The sequence below is a fragment of the Trachemys scripta genome, chromosome 6 (assembly GCF_013100865.1).
Source record: "Trachemys scripta elegans isolate TJP31775 chromosome 6, CAS_Tse_1.0, whole genome shotgun sequence".
In the NCBI taxonomy this organism is placed as follows: domain Eukaryota; kingdom Metazoa; phylum Chordata; order Testudines; family Emydidae; genus Trachemys; species Trachemys scripta.
In genome coordinates, this window is record NC_048303.1 from 128,998,640 (window position 1) to 129,016,468 (window position 17,829).

Sequence of the window (17,829 nt, forward strand, 5' to 3'; positions counted from 1 at the left end):
CTTATTTTCTCACCATTTGCCATGGTTCGATAGAAATGAGTACTTGTGAACCTCTGTCTTTCCTCATTAAATGGAAATTCGTAACTTTCATTCTGCTGCGGTGGGCCACGTGCAACAATGTCACACACTTGCCTGTCCGATATTATAGACGGCCAATCTCCTGGATCATCAGTCAGTGGTTCAGATTCAGATACTTCTTTCCCGGCAGTAGCTGGAATATCTGTCACAGTTTGTTTGGTAGAACAACTGGCTTCACCTTCGACCTCACTTGAAGCACTTCTGGATACTTCTGGATACGATTCGTCGCTGCTAGCGCTGTCCGTTTCATGTGCCTGTACCTGTACGTTGGATTGCAGCGCAAAATACGTTGACAACTTTGCTCAGGAGGGAGGAGTTTCCCAGACCAGCTCCTCTGGGGGGCTGGATGTTCCAGACTCAAGGTTCTCAGTTTACAGGGTGGGCACAGGGCTGTCCCTGTGGAGCAAGTGTCTTGTTCCCCTGGAGGTGGATGGGAGGAAGGTCAATGGATACTGCGACATGGGCGTGGAGGTGACAGTGGCCCCACCTGAGGTGGTGGCCCCAGATTGGGTGGTGCCTGATACCTACCTAACCCTGACGGGTGTGGGTGGGACCCCATTCAAGGTGCCCATGGTGAGGGTACATCTGAAATGGGGGCCAAGGAGGGCCCCAAGGACATGGGGGTGCACCATCATTTGCCCACAGAGGTGTTGGGGGGGGGACCTAGAGGACTGGCCAAGCAACCCCCAGAATGCCCTACTCATGACCCTGAGCCAGCGAGGGGCACTATGGCCTGACATTGGGGAGGGTATCTCACCGCAGCCGCAGAACCGTACCCTAGTTGGGAGGGAGTGCCCAGGGACAAGGCTCAGAGGGGCGGTGGCTTCAGACCCAGCCGGCAACCAGGAACAGGTCCCCATCCCTTCCCCAGCGGCTGAGTTCCAGGCCGAGTTGCAGAAAGATCCCTCCTTGCAGAAGCTAAGGGACCTGGCCAACCTCAGTGCGGCACAGACCATGGGGAGAGGCTGCCAGGAGAGGTTCCTGTGGGAGAAGGGATTCCTGTACCGAGAATGGGCTCCTCCAGAGGAAATGGAGTCATGGGGGATCTGGAGGCAGCTGGTGGTCCCCCAGAAGTATCGCCGCAAGCTACTGTACCTGGCCCATGACATCCCTCTCTCAGGACACCAGGGAATCCGGCGTACCCGGCAGATGCTGCTACAGAACTTTTACTGGCCTGGAGTCTTTAGTATTGTCCAACAGTATTGCAGATCCTGTGACCCCTGTCAAAGGGTGGGGAGGCCCAGGACAAGGGGGAAGCAGCTTTGAGACCTTTGCCCATCATAGAGGAGCCTTTCCAGAAGGTGGCTGTGGACATAGTGGGGTCTCTCAGCAAGACAACCCAGTCGACAATATTACCCCAGGGCAGTGGCCTCGTCTTCTATCAAAGCAGACACAGTGGCAGATGCACTGCTGACCATTTTCAGCTGAGTGGGGTTCCCCAAGGAAGTCTTGACAGACCAAGGATCCAACTTCATGTCAGCCCTGCTCCAGTGCTTGTGGGAGAAATGTGGGGTCTGGCACATCTGGGCCTCAGCATATCACCCCCAGTCCAACGGGCTGGTGGAGAGGTTCAACGGAACACTAAAGATGATGCTGAAAACCTTTATGAACCAGCACCTGCAGGATTGGGACAAGTACTTCACCTGCTGTTCGCGTACAGGGAAGTGCCCCAGGAATCTACCGGGTTTTCACCTTTTGAACTGTTATATGGAAGAAGGATAAGGGGGCCCCTGGACCTGATGAGAGATGAATGGGAGAGGAAGGCTACTCCCAATGGAGAATCAGTGGTGAGTATGTCTTGACCTTCCGAGAGACTTGCTTGGCCAAGGAGAATCTGGCCAGAGCCCAGAGGAAACAGAAGGTCTGGTATGACTGCAGGGCGGTGGGCCTGTGCCTACGCCACCGGGGACCAGGTGATGGTTTTCATCCCCGTGAGAAAAAACAAACTACAAGCTCCCTGGGAAGGACCTTTCAAGGTTGTCAAGCAACTAAATGAGGTAAACTATGTGGCGGAGCTGTCTAACCTGGCACACCACCACCGGGTGTACCATGTCAATATGATGAAGCCATATTATGATGGGGGGGAATGTGGTATTGGCTGTATGTGGACATTGGGAGGAGCAGGGAGCTGACCCTTTAGTAGATCTATTCCCTGGGACAAGAGCTGGCTCCTCCCTGGAAACAGTTCCCCTCTCTGATCAGCTGACCCCGGCCCAGCAAGCTGAGATCAGGGTGCTGCCTCTGTACCGACAGCTGTTTTCCAACCAACCTGGACTCACTAATCTGACTGTCCACCGGGTACAGACAGGATCACATCCTCCTGTAAGATGCTCCCACTTCTGAGTCACAGGGAAAACTGCTCAGGACCTGGAAAGAGAGGTCAGTGACATGCCGGCTTTGGGGGTGATCCAGCAGTCTTCCAGCCCTTGGGCCTCGCCGGTGGTGCTGGTCCCCAAAAAGGACGGGTCGAGCTGGTTCTGTGTGGACTGCCCTGTGTAACCTGAGCTCAGGAGGGGGTTGCGGCCAGGTGACACCTTCTGCCTGGGAAACTGGACAAAGCCTGGAGGAGGGACCAGGGATGTGGCTGGGGGAGGCAGCAGGAAGGGGTTTCAGTTTGGAGCTGGCTGGGGAAAGTGTGTGGGGGGGGGCAGAACCTGGGTCTGGACACCCCACCGCCCAAGATGGACCTAACTGAGGGGTCCTGTTTTCTGTACTTACAAGCTCTGTTTTAGACTCTGTTTCTGTCATCTAATAAACCTTCTGTTTTACTGTCTGGCTGAGAGTCACAGTGAGGGGTACAGGGTGCTGATTCCCCCACACTCCGTGCCAGTAGGTACTCCACCTTCCTGAGAGGCAGAAGCTGTGTCAACTACCACGACTCTTGGTAAATAGTTCCAGTGGTTGATTACTCGCTGTTAAAAATGGGCACAGCTGAGGAATCAGCCCTACGTTTAAATAAACACTGAACACATTGCTTTTCCCAGCTCCCAAGAGATAAGCACAAGGCCTTCCCTATAAAAGGAGCTGTAAGTAGATCAGCGTATGCACAGCTGTGCTGGAATCACCATGACTGTCCGAATGCTGGGGGCCCTTACAGCTTTGTTCCTTCTCCTTGCTCAGTGTGGTAAGTCTGCTCCTGGAACCTATGGGGGTGGAGCGTGGGCAGGGTCTCGGGGGGAGGAGGCTGAGTAGGGGTGAGCCTTGAAGTGGAATAGGAGGCAGGGCCACAGTCGAGGCACTGGTGCTGCCCCTCTCTTCTCCCCCCCCCCCCCCCCCCCGCGCTTCTGGCACTCACCCCCCCCCCCCACAAATGCAGGAATCACGTGCCCATGTGGAACGTCCTGAAAGATTTGCATGTGGACAAGGCTGGTCATTATGAATGGGCTAAGGGGGACGTACCATGCACAAGGGCAAGGCGGACAGTCTCGGGGGGGTCATACTGTGCACAGGGGGGCCCCCTGGAGGGTCTGAGGAGGATGTACTAGCTTGGAAAAGAGACGACTAAAGGGGATATGATTGAGGTCTATAAAATCATGACTGGTGTGGAGAAAGTAAATAAGGAAGTGTTATTTACTCCTTCTTGTAACATAAGAACTAGGGGTCACCCAATGAAATTAATAGCCAGCAGGTTTAAAACAAACAAAAAGAAGTATTTCTTCACACAACACACAGTCAACCTGTGGAACTCCTTGCCAGAGGATGTCGTGAAGGCCAAGACCATAACAGGTTACAAAAAAGAACTAGATAAGTTCATGGAGGATAGGTCCATCAATGGCTATTAGCGAGGCTGGGCAGGGATGATGTCCCTCGCCTCTGTTGGCCAGAAGCTGGGAATGGGCGACAGGGGATGGAGCACTTTGATGATTCCCTGTTCTGTTCATTCCCTCTGGGGCACCTGGCATTGGCCACTGGCGGCAGACAGGATACTGAGCTAGATAGATCTTTGGTCTGACCCAGTGTGGGTCAGTGTGGGTTATGTTCTTATCCTGCACAGGGGCCATGCGGATGGGCCGAGGAGGACATACCACGTGCAAGGGGCTGTGCGGATGGGCTCCGTGGGATGTACTGTGCCCCATGGCAATGAGAGATGCCTAGGGGGGCACACTGCGCACAGGGGCCCTGTTAGTGCTCGGGGGCTGTCATGTACTTGTGCACTGTAGGTTGCAGGGTTGCTCCTAGCAGGTCAGGTTTCTGTATCAGACGTAGGCAGAGTGTACTTCTCAGGCCTGGTCTATACTACCCGCCTGAATCGGCGGGTAGAAATCGACCTCTCGGGGATCGATTTATCGCGTCCCGTCGGGACGCGACAATCGATCCCCGAATCGGCGCTCTAACTCCACCAGCGGAGGTGGTAGTAAGCGCCGCCGACAAAAAGCGGCAGAAGTCGATTTTGCCGCCGTCCTCACAACGGGGTAAGTCGGCTGTAATACGTCGAATTCAGCTACGCTATTCACGTAGCTGAATTTGCGTATCTTAAATCGACTCCCCGCTGTAGTGTAGATGTACCCTCAGAGAGATACACACCCCGTGTGTGCACTGTAAGGTCCTTTAATGTACTGAGAGTAGCTTAAATAAGGTCTTGTACACAGCGCCACCTAGTGGTTAAAGAGTATCATACCGATTAGCATTCCATTACTTCTCTCCTTTAAGTTCTACTTTTCTGCCAACTTCAGTATTTACACTATCTCCGCTATCTTTGTAGATCAGTAGGTAGCAGTCTAAGTGTCTCTGGATTGTACTGTTTTTTTAAATTACATAATCCAAATGCATAACAACTTGGTCATTTGGCTGTCCATTTGTTGCATGTAGTCAGTCTAGAATCCTTAAGTCGTTGTCCGTCTCTTGTTCTGCATCCACCTGTAGAGTTTGCTCTGATTGTTCTTTCTGAGGAACAAACTATCGATGTCAACAGTTTCTGTTGACCTCTATTGTTGGTTTTAATCACATACTGAATTATTTTTCTTCACGACAGCTCGAGTTCTCCATCCTTTTTCTCCACCATATAAATTTGACATGAATTCGGTCACCAGGTTCTAGACCCAGCAGCTCTTTTGCTGAGTGACGTCTGTTATAAAAGTATTCATAAGTTCTATTAGCCTTTTTATCCAGTATGACTACTATCTTCATGGTTAGCCACTTTGGAGATACAGTTCCAGCTTTGGACAAGAATCTATTTCTGAGTTGTATTCTCATCCGGAGTTGTGCTGGACTATATCCAGTAGCTGCTATTGGTGTTGATCTTCAACTCAGAAGAGCAAGGAATAGATCTTCCTGCTGTAGGATTTCCTTGGCTGTCTATACAGCTCTCTCAGCCTCTCCAGTCACTTGTGGGTAATGTGGGCTGCTAGTAATATGATCAAAATCGTATTTCATTCAGAAGGACTTAAATTCTGCTGCAGTGAATTGTGGTCCATTGTCTGTCACTAATTGTTCTGGAATACTGCCATGAGTAAAAGTGCACTTCACACAGGCACTGACTTTTGGTTTTGCTGGTGGGTGCTTTTGAAGAGGTGTGTGTGTGTTTGGGGGGAGGCTATTTTCAGCATATTTATACACTTCTTTCATATTCTAGTTATTGAATGTGTCTATCATTGGCATCTTAACAATGTAATCATTATTAAAATAGTAATGAACTGCATAATTACATTATAATGAATTACAGTATATTAAAATCATTGCACTCACCTACAAGCTGTCTTCACTAACGTCCCAGTTTAAAGCCATTACGTCTCACGGAGGCTTTCTGGATGAAATTGTCAGCAACACTTTGGCTCGGGGTGCTCAGTACCAGGTTTACAATGGCACCAATAGTGCTGTGGGGCCGGGCCCACTCCCAGAAGGTTCCCCAGTGCCTGCCTGCTGCTGCACCCCCAAGGCCCTCCCCGCGGCTCACTCCTCTCCGCCCTCTCTCCCCTCTTTTCCCACCCCATGTGAGCAGCAGGCGGGGCCTTGGGGGGGAAGAGGCCAAGCGGGGGACAGGGCCTCAGTATGCAGCATGGGCGGGGCCTCGGGGGAGAGTCCAAGGAGGGGCGGGGCCTCAGGAGTGGAGCGCTGGGTGGGGCCTTAGGGGGAAGAGGCTGAGCCTTGAGGTGGAGCAGGGGTGGGTTCATGGTCCGGGAGCTGGAGCCCACAAAAGACTAATCTGGCCCTGTGGGTGCTAAGCACCCCCTATTTTTTTTCAGTGGGTGTTTGAGCCCCAGAGCACCCACAGAGTCAACGCCTATGGCACTTCAGTTTCTCAATAACACTGTGCATGTTCTATCTTTCGAGTACGCTATTTCTATATACCTGGACAAATATTCCCCAACAAGCAGACAATGATGTCCTCTGAATTCACAGAAGTCTGCAGCTAGTCTCTTCCAAGGTCTGTCTGGTAGGGGTATTTGTATACTGTCTGGTTCAGAATTGTCCCTTAACTTGATTTGTACTGGATCTCTTTTCAATAGTCAATGACATCAAATCCCTGGTTGAATTCTTCCACTTTTCTCACTAGGTCTATCATGGCTCCCACGCTGCGACTGAGAAGGTTGTTGGTCTTTGATCCTTTGATCACAGGCAATCTGAATGCCCAGCTTGTGTCTTTGTGAGTTGTTTCTGTGGTGAATTGGCCCCTGCCGTTCAGAACAGCGCAGGGCTATTCAGAGCTGTGTGAGGTGACCCCAGCTCCGGGAGGGGTTGCAGGTGATTGTAAATCACTTCTGAGAGGACTGTGACCTCTGCTCCTGAGTCAGTTTTAAAGTCAATAGTCTTGCCATGAATACTCAATTTCACTGTCCAGACAAATGATAGATCCCAGAAACAATGAATCTCTATTGTCCATAACTCCCTGAGTGCGTTGGTGCAGCAAAGAACTGCAAAATGTCCATATTTTATGCATGTATCTCACTGTGTGCCTCTGGCTGCACATGCACCATCTCCTCAGATATGACTTTTCCCCACCTTGTGCATGTGGGCTGGGATTTGTCCCTCCAAGCCTGGGAGTTTTCTCTCCTGGCCTCAGGGTATTGTGATAATGACTTTTAACATCCAAGTGGCTATTTACGGCTTCTAAACTAGTTTCAGGATATCGCAGTCCGGGGTGCAATCCAGACTAGTGAGGAGTTGTCACCACCTGCCCTGTCAACGTGGGTGTCTCACAATGCTTTGCTGCTGTAGCTCCCAACCTGGCTACTCACAAACACCCTGCAGGTCACACCTGAGTGTCTGTGTGTAGCTGCAGCCTGCCAGCCACACGTCAGTCACCCTCTGGCTTCCACCAGCTTTGGTTACTGCCTGCAGGATGACCCCAACACACTCCCAGTCCCAGACTTTCTCCCAAAACATGAGTTCTGCTCTGTCTGGCCCTCTCCTAGACAGTTCAAATATTAGAGGCCCGTTGGCCTTGGAAGGGGTCAACGTACAATGGCTTGCTACTTTAATTGGAGTTACCAAACCATTCAGTTTAACTACAACACTGTTTTAAGTTTTGATTAAGACTAAAACAAGTTAATTTAACTACTAAAAGATTTTAAGTGAATATAAGTATAGGGCATTAAAGTCAGGAATGAGAAATAAAGATAAAATGCTTCTAGTGCTAAAACGTAACAAACTAGACTTGGTTCAAAGTAAAATTCTTACCACAGGTTCCCAGCAACAGGGCTGGCCAAATTCTCAAGTGAGGATTTGCCCCCAAAGGACTGGTTCCTTTGTCATCTTAGGTGAGAGAGAGAGAGAGAGAGAGACCCCACGTGCACGAGAGCGACCCCCTGAGGTGTTTTTGCCCATCCCTTTTATAGCCCAGTCACCCTTTGAAATGCTTTTCCTGAGGGTCACCCCTAGATCAAGTTCCTTCCTGCTGTGAGCATGGAGACAAGGAGTCTCATGGTAAAAGAGGTTCCATTTTGTTTGCTAAAATGCAGATCAATCAGTTCCTACTCCCCTTAACTGCCAAAGAACGGCCACGGGACTGGGGATGGCCCATCAATTTGACACCTGGCCAGAGGTGTCAGCTTGTCCTTTGTCTTTGAGAAACTGGTTTGTTTATCCCCTCCCCAGACTTGTCTGGTAAACACACTTCAGTCATGATTTCAGCTTATGTTCATCACTTTACACATAAGGTTGCTGCACACATTTCATCATGGTATTATTGATCAGTGAGTTGTTAAGCTTATTGTGTACAAAGATTATTACAGTGGTGTGTAGCCTGTGAATACAGGGTTGCAGTCGGTCACACAGGTTTTTCTGCCTTTATTTTGCTGTATGACTAGGTCAGACTGCTTTGCTATCTGTATAGCTGTGGCTAGAGTTAAATCTGTCGTCAGTTGTAGCTGCTAACCCAATAACCAGCCTGTCTCTGATATTTTCACATTTTGCAGTTCCAAAATAAGTTTTCAGTCAATGCATGCAGAGCTCTTATAAAACATTCAACATTTTCCCCTTGTTCTTGAATTCTCTGGTGGAAAAATGTGGAAACCACATTTGAGATATAATGTATGCATCAAAGATAGCCAGAACCCTTTCATAGTCATCTGTGTGACTATCCTCAGTAAAGTCAAAGGATTTATAGGACATGCTCTGCCTGCGGGGCCGTCCTTACCCATATGCAAAGTACGCAGCTGCGTAGGGCACCAGGAAATTTTGGGCACCAATTTTCCTGGTGCCCTAAGCAGCTGTGTGCTGCTCCAGCCCCTGCTCTGCCTCTTCCCCATGGCCCCCACCCCTGCTCCGCCCCCGCCCCACCTCTTCCTGCCCCTGCTCCACCCCAGCCCCACTCCCACTCCACTCCTTCCCTTGAGGACTGCAGCAGGGGTTGGGCGCCCTGCACTCACCGGGCAGCGGGAAGTGGAGCAACCTGGCCCCAGCCCACTCTGTGTCTCCAGCTCCCAGCCATGCTACCAGTAAGTGCTGGGGCCAGGGGTGGTTCCCACCTGCCCCCCAAGGCTGGGAGCCAGGGGAGCAGAGCAGAGCGGGCTGGGCCAGGTCACTCCACTTACTGCCGCCCCATGAGTGCAGGGTGGGCTTGACCCCGCACTCACCAGGCAGCAGGAAGTGGAGCGACCCGGCCCCAACCAGCTCTGCCGGCTCATGCTGGGGGGTGGTTCCCCCCAAGCCAGCCCCCCTGCGGAGGCCTGGGGCCAGCCCCCCTGCGGAGGCCTGGGGCCAGCCCCCTTCCTCCCGCAGAAGCCTGGGGCCACACACACCCCGCGAGGGGCAGGGGCTGCGTAGGGCACCAAAATGGCTAGGGACGGCCCTGTCCACCTGCTTCTCAATAGCATACATTTAAAGAAGATACCTGAATATCCCCAGTTTCCTGACCTTATAGCAATTTCAAATCTTGCAAATTATTGCTTCCAATCTGTCCAGCTTTGAGAAACCTTCACAGTGAAGTTCTCTGAGGCACTGAAGAGTGCTATGTTGGTGAGGGCCTGCAACTTTTCTTGCTTTATTGCTTTTGTTTGTTCTCTGGCACTAGTTTTCTTCTGACCTCATGTCATGTACTTCTTGTACACTGTAGATTGCAGGGCTGCTACTAGCAGGTCAGGCATCTGTATCTATTGACTGACTGCAGCATTTACTTCTCAGAAAGATGCACACCAGATATGTTCACTATAAGATCCTTTAATGCTCTTCCAGGTATGGCTAACGTTAGCTTAAATAAGGTATTTTACATACAGTGCCACCTAGTGACTGAACAGTATAATACAGTTTAACATTCCATGCAGGTGGGCTCAGGAGGTGGTAATGTGCACAGGCGCTATGTGGATAGGCTGAGGGTGATGTGCTGTACACAGGGGCCATGTGGATGGGGTCCAGGGAAAGCACTGTGCACAGGGGCCAGGCGGATGGGTTCACGGGGATGTACCATGCACAGGGTGCTGGCGGACGATCTGACGGGGATGTACAGTGCACAGGGGGCTGGCAGACGGGCTACGGGGATGTACCATGAACAGGGCTGTGTGGAATTAGGCTTAGAAGCAGATGATGAGTGGCTGGCTCATGGTGGTTGAGGTGACAATGTCAGAGGAGCAGAGGGGTCAGGGCAACTTGGCACTTGACACAGAGGAATAGGCGGGGAGGGGGACAAGGAGCATCACACCGGTGTGGCAGCAGAGGGTGCTGTGGAGGCATTTGGATTTCTCCTGGAGCTAAAGTTTGTAAAACTGCTATTAGCAGAGAGGGAGAGGAAGGGCCAGAGAGTGGGCCCTGAAACTTGTCCACTGAATTGTCTGCTGAAACTTGTGATTTGCAGGGCCTGCTGTAGGAAGTATGCTAGGTCTTGAGCCCCATATGCAAGGGGAGGTTGAGCCTTCTATGCCACTTGCCATGGGTACACAACAGGATTGCAGGAGTGTGAGGTGGGTGTCCTGCCACTGAACTCAGCAGTAACTCAGTGTAGAACTAGGGTAATGTGGGGGATCAGGCCTGGAATGCTGTTTGTCAGCTCATAGTTGGGCTGTTCCTGTTGCTTAAGAACATAAGATACTGGGTCCATCTAGGTCCTATATACTGACAGTGGCCAATGCCCGGTGCTTCAGAGGGAATTAATACAGTGATCCATCCCCTGTCGTCCAGTCCCAGTTTCTGGCAGTCAGAGGCTAGGGACATCCAGAGCATGAGTTTGTGTCCCTGGCCATCTTGGCTAATAGCCATTGATGGACCTATTTTCTATTAATTTATCTTATTCATTTTTGAACCCAGCTATGTTTTTGGCCTTCACAACATCCCCTGGCAACCTGTTCCACAGGTTGACTGTGCGTGGTGTGAAGAAATACTTCCTTTTGTTTAAACCTGATGCCTATTAATTTTATCTGGTGATTCCTATTTCTTGTGTTATGTGAAGGGGTAAATAACACTTCCCTATTCCCTTTCTCCACACCAGTCATTATTCTATTGACTGTTATCATATCCCCCCTCAGCCCCCCTCCCCCCAAGTCATCTCTTTTCTAAGCTGAACAGTCCCAGTCTTTTTAACCTTTCCTCCTACGGAAGCTGTTCTATACCCTTAATCATTTTTGTTGCCATTCGCTGTACTTTTTTCAATTCTAATACATCTTTTTTGAGGTGGGCTGGCCAGACCTGCACACAGTATTCAAGATGTAGGTGTACCAGGGATGTATAAAGTAGCATTGTGATATTTACTGTCTCATTATCTATCCCTTTCCTAATAGTTCCCCACATTGTTAGCTGTTCTGACTGCCGCTGCACACTGCGCAGATGTTGTCAGAGAATGTAGCATCCATGCGGTGCTGTGAAGGTGCCCAGCACCCTTGAGACCAGGGAGGGAGACCCAGCACCAGCCTCAAGTCACTGGGCTCGCAGCCTAGCACAGAAGAGCACAGCAGCTGAGGAGCAATTGCTGATGGGGAGGGTTCTGCTGAGAGCGGATTTAAAGGAGAGCTCTAATGGCGAAGGGAGAGTGGGCCCAGGAATGGAAGTCCTTGCCTTTGTTTACTGGCTAGTTAGAACAAAGGTTAAAAAATGCAAGTGGCTATGTCTGCCCTTGGCCCTGTAGCTGTGCAGCTATTACTTGGCTCTGTGATGGCCACTATTGTGTTAATCTAAGGAGTGATTTGTGTATTATTTGAATCATAGACTCATAGACTTTAAGATCAGAAGGGACCATTATGATCTAGTCTGACCTCCTGCACAACGCAGGCCATAGAATCTCACCCACCCACTCCTGTATCAAACCCGTAACCAGCGTCTGAGCTATTGAAGTCCTCAAATCGTGGTTTAAAGACTTCAGGGTGCAGAGAATCCTCCAGCAAGTGACCTGTGCCCCACGCTGCAGAGGAAGGCGAAAACCCCCCAGGGCCTCTGCCAATCTGTCCTGGAGGAAAATTCCTTCCCAACCCCAAATATGGCGATCAGCTAAACCCTGAGCATGTGGGCAAGACTCACCAGCCAGACACCCAGGAAAGAATTCTCTGTAGTAACTCCGATCCCATCCCATCACAGGCTATTGGGCATATTTACTGCTAATAGTCAAAGATCAATTAATTGCCAAAATGAGGCTATCCATCATACCATCCCCTCCATAAACTTATCAAGCTTAGTCTTGAAGCCAGATATGTCTTTTGCCCCCACTGCTCCCCTTGGAAGGCTGTTCCAGAACTTCACTCCTCTGATGGTTAGAAACCTTCGTCTAATTTCAAATCTAAACTTCCTGATGGCCAGTTTATATCCCATGATGCCCAGTGGTGCCGATGATGTGCATGGCACTTTCCAACCCCACTGGCTCTGAGGAGCTCACAGTCTATGGGCAGGCAGGCCGGCCGGCCAAGGTTACAGGACAGGGAACAGCAATCGGCAGTGGAGGTACAAGCCTGCTGCACCCTCGTGGGAGCGCCAGCAGGAAGGCTGGAGTCTGAGCCATGAGCTGAACCAGAACCGAACTGGAACCGGAGAATCAGTCCAAACCAGTATTTTTTTACATGATCTGCACCCGAACCTGACCCATACCTTTGTCCTGCTTCCTGAACTGGAATGGAACTGAAACAAATTAGGGTTACTGGTTAAAACAAAGGTTCAGCATTTTTTAGGCTCAATATTTTTAAAAACGACAGTGATGTTATTCGCCTCATAAAACCAGCCAACAGAATAACAAATGGGCCTGGGATTGCTACCAGACAGGCCCAGCCCGGCCTGGTGAGACAAGCATGAGGACGGGGGAGGCCTGCTTAGAAGAGTAAGGGGAGAGGGGAAGTTTGGGAGCCACCTGCAGGAGGCACCACCTGGGGCAGCAGGGGCCCCAGAGACAGAGGGACCCCAGAAAGCCCAAGGACAGAGATAAAGGCTGCCCAGCCCTTCTCCCTTTAGCCCCCTGCCCCTAACCCCTGGGCAGCTCCTCCCTCCAACTGGCCCACATGAGGCAGGGCCACGTTCCAAACTCACTCCCCACTGGAGTGAGCTGCAGGTCCCAGTCCCAGCCCCCTCCCACCTGCCCGGTGCACTGCCTGATCTCCACCCCACCCAGAGCAGTTTTCTCTTCCCCCACCTGGCTCGCGGTGGCAGGCTCAGATTAGAGCAAAGCTCAACGGGTAGTGATCAATGGCTCGATGTCTAGTTGGCAGCCGGTTTCAAGTGGAGTGCCCCAGGGGTCGGTCCTGGGGCTGGTTTTGTTCAACATCTTTACTGATGATCTGGATGATGGGATGGACTGTACCCTCAGCAAGTTCGTGGATGACACTAAGCTGTGGGGAGAGGTAGATACACTGGAGGGTAGGGATAGGGGACAGAGTGACCTAAACAAATTGGAGGATTGGGCCAAAAGAAACCTGACAAGGTTCGACAAGGACAAGTGCAGAGTCCTGCACTTGGGAAGGAAGAATCCCATGCACTGCTACAGGCTTGGCACTGACTGATTAAGTGGCAATTCTGTAGAAAAGGACCTAGGAATTACAGTGGATGAGAAGCTGGATATGAGTCAGCAGTGTGCCCTTGTTGCCAAGAAGGCTAATGGCATATTAGGCTGCATTAGTAGAAGCATTGCCAGCAGATTGAGGGAAGTGATTATTCCCCTCTATTCGGCACTGGTGAGGCCACATATGGAGTATTATGTCCAGTTTTGGGCCTCCCACTACAGAAAGGATGTGGAAAAATTGGAAAGAGTCCAGCGGAGGGCAACAAAAATGATTAGGGGGCTGGAGCACATGACTTATGAGGAGAGGCTGAGGGAACTGGGATTGTTTAGTCTGCAGAAGAGAAGAGTGAGGGGGCATTTGATAGCAGCCTTCAACTACCTGAAAGGGGGTTCCAAAGAGGATGGAGCTCAGCTGTTCTCAGTGGTGGCAGATGACAGAACAAGGAGCAATGGTCTCAAGTTGCAGTGGGGGCGGTCTAGGTTGGATATTAGGAAACACTATTTCACTAGGAGGGTGGTGAAGCACTGGAATGGGTTCCCTAGGGAGGTGGTGGAATCTCTTTCCTTAGAGGTTTTTAAGGTCAGGCTTGACAAAGCCCTGGCTGGGATGATTTAGTTGGGGTTGGTCCTGCTTTGAGAAGGGGGTTGGACTAGATACCTCCTGAGGTCCCTTCCAACCCTGATATTCTATGATTCTGTCTGGGAGGCAGCGGTATATTCTTCTGCTGCAGTGACAGCTCTCCACCACTGGGGGCGCTGCTGCCCTGCCCTATGGTCTCAGTGAGCAGCGCACTGCGCAGCAAAGAAAGAATGGGGCAGGGGGAGGGAGCGGGAATGAATTTACTTCTCCTAAGATTGAAAGTTGATTGGACCCAGTTGGAACCAGTGACTGAAGGGTTAATTTTTGTGTGTGGCTTGGAGCAGAACTGAACCCGAACCCACGGCATGCGGCTGAGGCGGGTGGACTCGCTGGTCGGAGCTCACACCCAGCTCTGAGGCGTGACTCACTTTCCCCTCAGCGGGGCTATCTCCCCGGGGCCTGGCCTGGCCCCTGCTCTCTGTGAGCGAGACCGGCCTGTCCATTACACTGCTCCTCCGCGTCCTGCTCTTGGGTTTCATGGGGTCCTTTCCCTTTCAGGGGCAGGGCCTCAGGAAGGAGGGATCCCAAGAGTGGTAAGTAGGATCCTGCTGTTCTTGTCTGCCTTGCTCAGGTACAGGCCAAGTCTAACCAACGCGCTGGGCAGGGCAGTGGGGGGAGTGCGCACAGGGGCCCTCTGTAACGGGCTGTGGGGAGAACAAGAGCTGCTAGCGCTGCCAGCCCTACGTGTGGAGAGAGGACCCTCCTCGCCACTGTGGGCAGAGCTGAAAGCACAAGAAGACACAAGCGAGGGGGTTCGGGGAGGGCTCCCTGTCCAGGCTGCCCCATCAATTCAGTTCATACAGCCCCTGCCCTGCCACCACCATTCACTTTTCCCACTGCAGACACAGTTCATGCTGCCCACCCCCCAATTAGTTCCAGCTATCTGTTGATGCAGGACCCCTTGCCAGAGCTCAGGCACTCGGCCATCCCAGGGAATCCCCCAGGGATCGAGAATAATTCTATGCCACATCCCTGGCACAGTGGAAGTTGTCACCGGCACAGGGGCTCCGTGATCGCTGCAACACTAACACTGCAGGAATTACATCACTGTTGTCTTTCCAGCCGGCATGTGAGCACGCTGCCCTGGCACCAGCATGCCCCTTGAATTACAGGCCTGTCTGCGGGACTGATGGGAACACCTACAGCAATGAGTGCGCGCTCTGCGAGAGGCGAAGGTAAGGGCATGCCCTGGCTATTGCTCACGCACAGCTGATTCCATGTTGGTGCTGAGCGCTCTGCCTAGGATGACAGCGCAGAGCAGGGTGGGGAAGGAGGCAGGGTTCCCGGGCTGTCCCAGCCCAACCTAAAGGCAAATGGTGATGTTCTTGAGTGGCTTCTGAGTCAGGGCCTCTCTAGCACATGGGCCGTTTCATCTCTTGGCGGTAGATTGTGACTCAGGTAAGAACCCCCCTTTGTACCCTGTCCAGGCTGCCGGGTCCAGCCACATAGGAGCCAGTGGGGCTACACCCTCCCTCTCTCTCCCCCGGGGTGGGTGGGCTCCAGCCCTCTCTCACTTGCCCAAGTAGCTGAGCTAGGCCAGCAGTGAGGGGGTAATCACTTTCTGCTGGTAACGGGCGCATCAGTGGGGAGTCTGGGTCCCAGCATCTCCTGGGGCAGTGCAGCTGGCATGCTGCCCCTCATTCTGGGCCATGCCCAGAATCATTCTAGCCCCTTTTGGGTACAGTAGTTTTCTAGCGCATTGCAGTGACGCACCAAGAGCTGATGTAATGCTGCGTATGTGAGGAAACAACAACACAACACACTGACTCTGTGAGTTAATCCAGGGCTCTTGCTGAATCCAGCCAGCTCAGCTGGGCTGGACTCTAGAAAATCAGAATGGCCCAAAATGAGAGGGGGGAGGAGACTTCCCAACTGCATTGCACTTTTCTGACTGAATTAAGGAAAAACTCTTGGGCTGGATTTTTAAACAAATTAGCAAAATACACATACTGCCTTGTGCTTAAATTGCCCTTTGCAGTTACCACAATCGGATGCCTTGTCAGTTAGACATCGGCGCACAGTTAGACGTTGCACCTCATCTGCCTGATAGTGGCTGTTCATCAGGAGGGAAATTGTGCTTTCTGAAATGCTCAGGTTGCCCGAATGTTTTCAGAGCGGAGTGAATCCCACTGCAGTTTCCTTGTATTTCCCACTCCAATATTTTCCTATGGTCTCACTGGGCCAAATCCTGCCCAGCTTTACATCCCATGGAAGCCAATAGCAAACAGACTTGGCTTCCCCAGTTTTGAACAGGATGTCAGCAGTTTGACTGATTTTTTTATGTCATTAAACACACAAAAAACACCATTGTATGTTTAATTTGTACATTAAATTAGCAGCATTCACTTCAAATTGGATAACTGTGCATACAAATAACCAATCATGCATCGTAACTGGCTACTATGCTAATTCTGTATGCAGTTTAGATGTGTAATAATGCACACATTTTGAATGGAAAATTGAACACCGTTTTTAGAAAATCAACCCTTTTTCTATTTGGCTAGATAAAAATCCTAAATGTCACCTAAGGAATATTTTCTAAAACTCTTCTTTTCTTCTTTTCTGGTATTCTAGAATAACCAAGCAAGATATCCAGATTGTGAAGAATGAAATGTGTTAATATTTGGAGCCCTCCAGGACACATTATGAACCACAAGAAAGCTCTGTAATTGATGCTCTGCTCTCTAAATTGATTCAAAAGTACAAATGATGGTCATTTCAGCTTGTTATTCTGAATAATAAAATTAGTATAGGAAGCATTCACAAGAAGCATTTTTATTTGAAACATTAAATTTTATGTACTGGGAAGACACACGTGATCTCCCCAAGAATAGGGTGACCAGATAGCAAGTGTGAAAAGTGGGGACGGGGGTGGGGGGTAATAGGAGCCCATATTTTAAAAAGCCCAAAATATCGGGACTGTCCCTATAAAATCGGGACATCTAGTCACCCTACCCAAGAAGAACAATTAAAGTAAGTTCTTGTCTCAGATCCATGGTGTGGATCTCTTACCCATCATATGAATTGTTTTCTTCCCATGCTCTGTTGCTAAGAGGGCCAAGCATGGAACTAGCCCAGAATATAGACGGCTTTGAGATCCAAGCATGGAAGGCACTATAGAAATGCCAGTTCTTGTTCCGTGCAATGCAGTATAGTTCTGCAGTGTGTCGAAGGGTATGTCTACACTACAAGAGTAGTTCGATTTTACTTAAAGCGAATTTGTGGAACCGATATTACAAAGTCAAACATGTGTATCCACACTAAGGACAGTAATTCAACTTTGTGAGTCCACACTAATGGGGCAAGCGTCGACATTGGAAGCGGTGCACTGTGGGCAGCTATCCCACAGTTCCCGCAGTCCCCACTGCCCATTGGAATTCTGGGTCGAGCCCCCAATGCCTGCTGGGGCAAAAAATGTGTCGAGGGTGGTTTTGGGTAACTGTTGTCATTCAACCCTCACTCCGTGAAAGCGCCGGCGGGCAATCAGTTCATGCACTTTTCTGGTGATTGACAGTGCAGACGCCACAGCACTGCGAGCATGGATCCCGCTGCGATCATCGCTGCAGTTATGGCCGTTGTCAACACCTTGCACCTTATCATCCACCTTTTTCAGAGGCAGATGCTGAGAAATCGGGCGAGGAGGCTACGGCAGCGCGGTGAGGACATTAAGTCTGAGAGGGGCACAGACCTCTCACAAAGCACGGGACCCCGCGCCGTGAACATCATGGTGGCAATGGGTCATGTTGATGCTGTGGGACGGCGATTCTGG

The 17,829-nt window shown here is 50.8% G+C and overlaps 1 protein-coding gene across 1 annotated transcript; it reads left to right on the plus strand.

Annotated features, from left to right (window-relative positions):
- The first annotated feature begins 3,054 nt into the window (after nt 1-3,054).
- On the plus strand, nt 3,055-16,823 carry LOC117879585 (probable pancreatic secretory proteinase inhibitor). Its single transcript, XM_034774856.1, has 4 exons — nt 3,055-3,202; nt 14,559-14,593; nt 15,123-15,235; nt 16,635-16,823. The coding sequence occupies exons 1-4, from the start codon at nt 3,121-3,123 to the stop codon at nt 16,678-16,680; spliced, it is 276 nt and encodes a 91-aa protein (XP_034630747.1). The 5' UTR covers nt 3,055-3,120; the 3' UTR covers nt 16,681-16,823.
- Nucleotides 16,824-17,829: the final 1,006 nt, after the last annotated feature.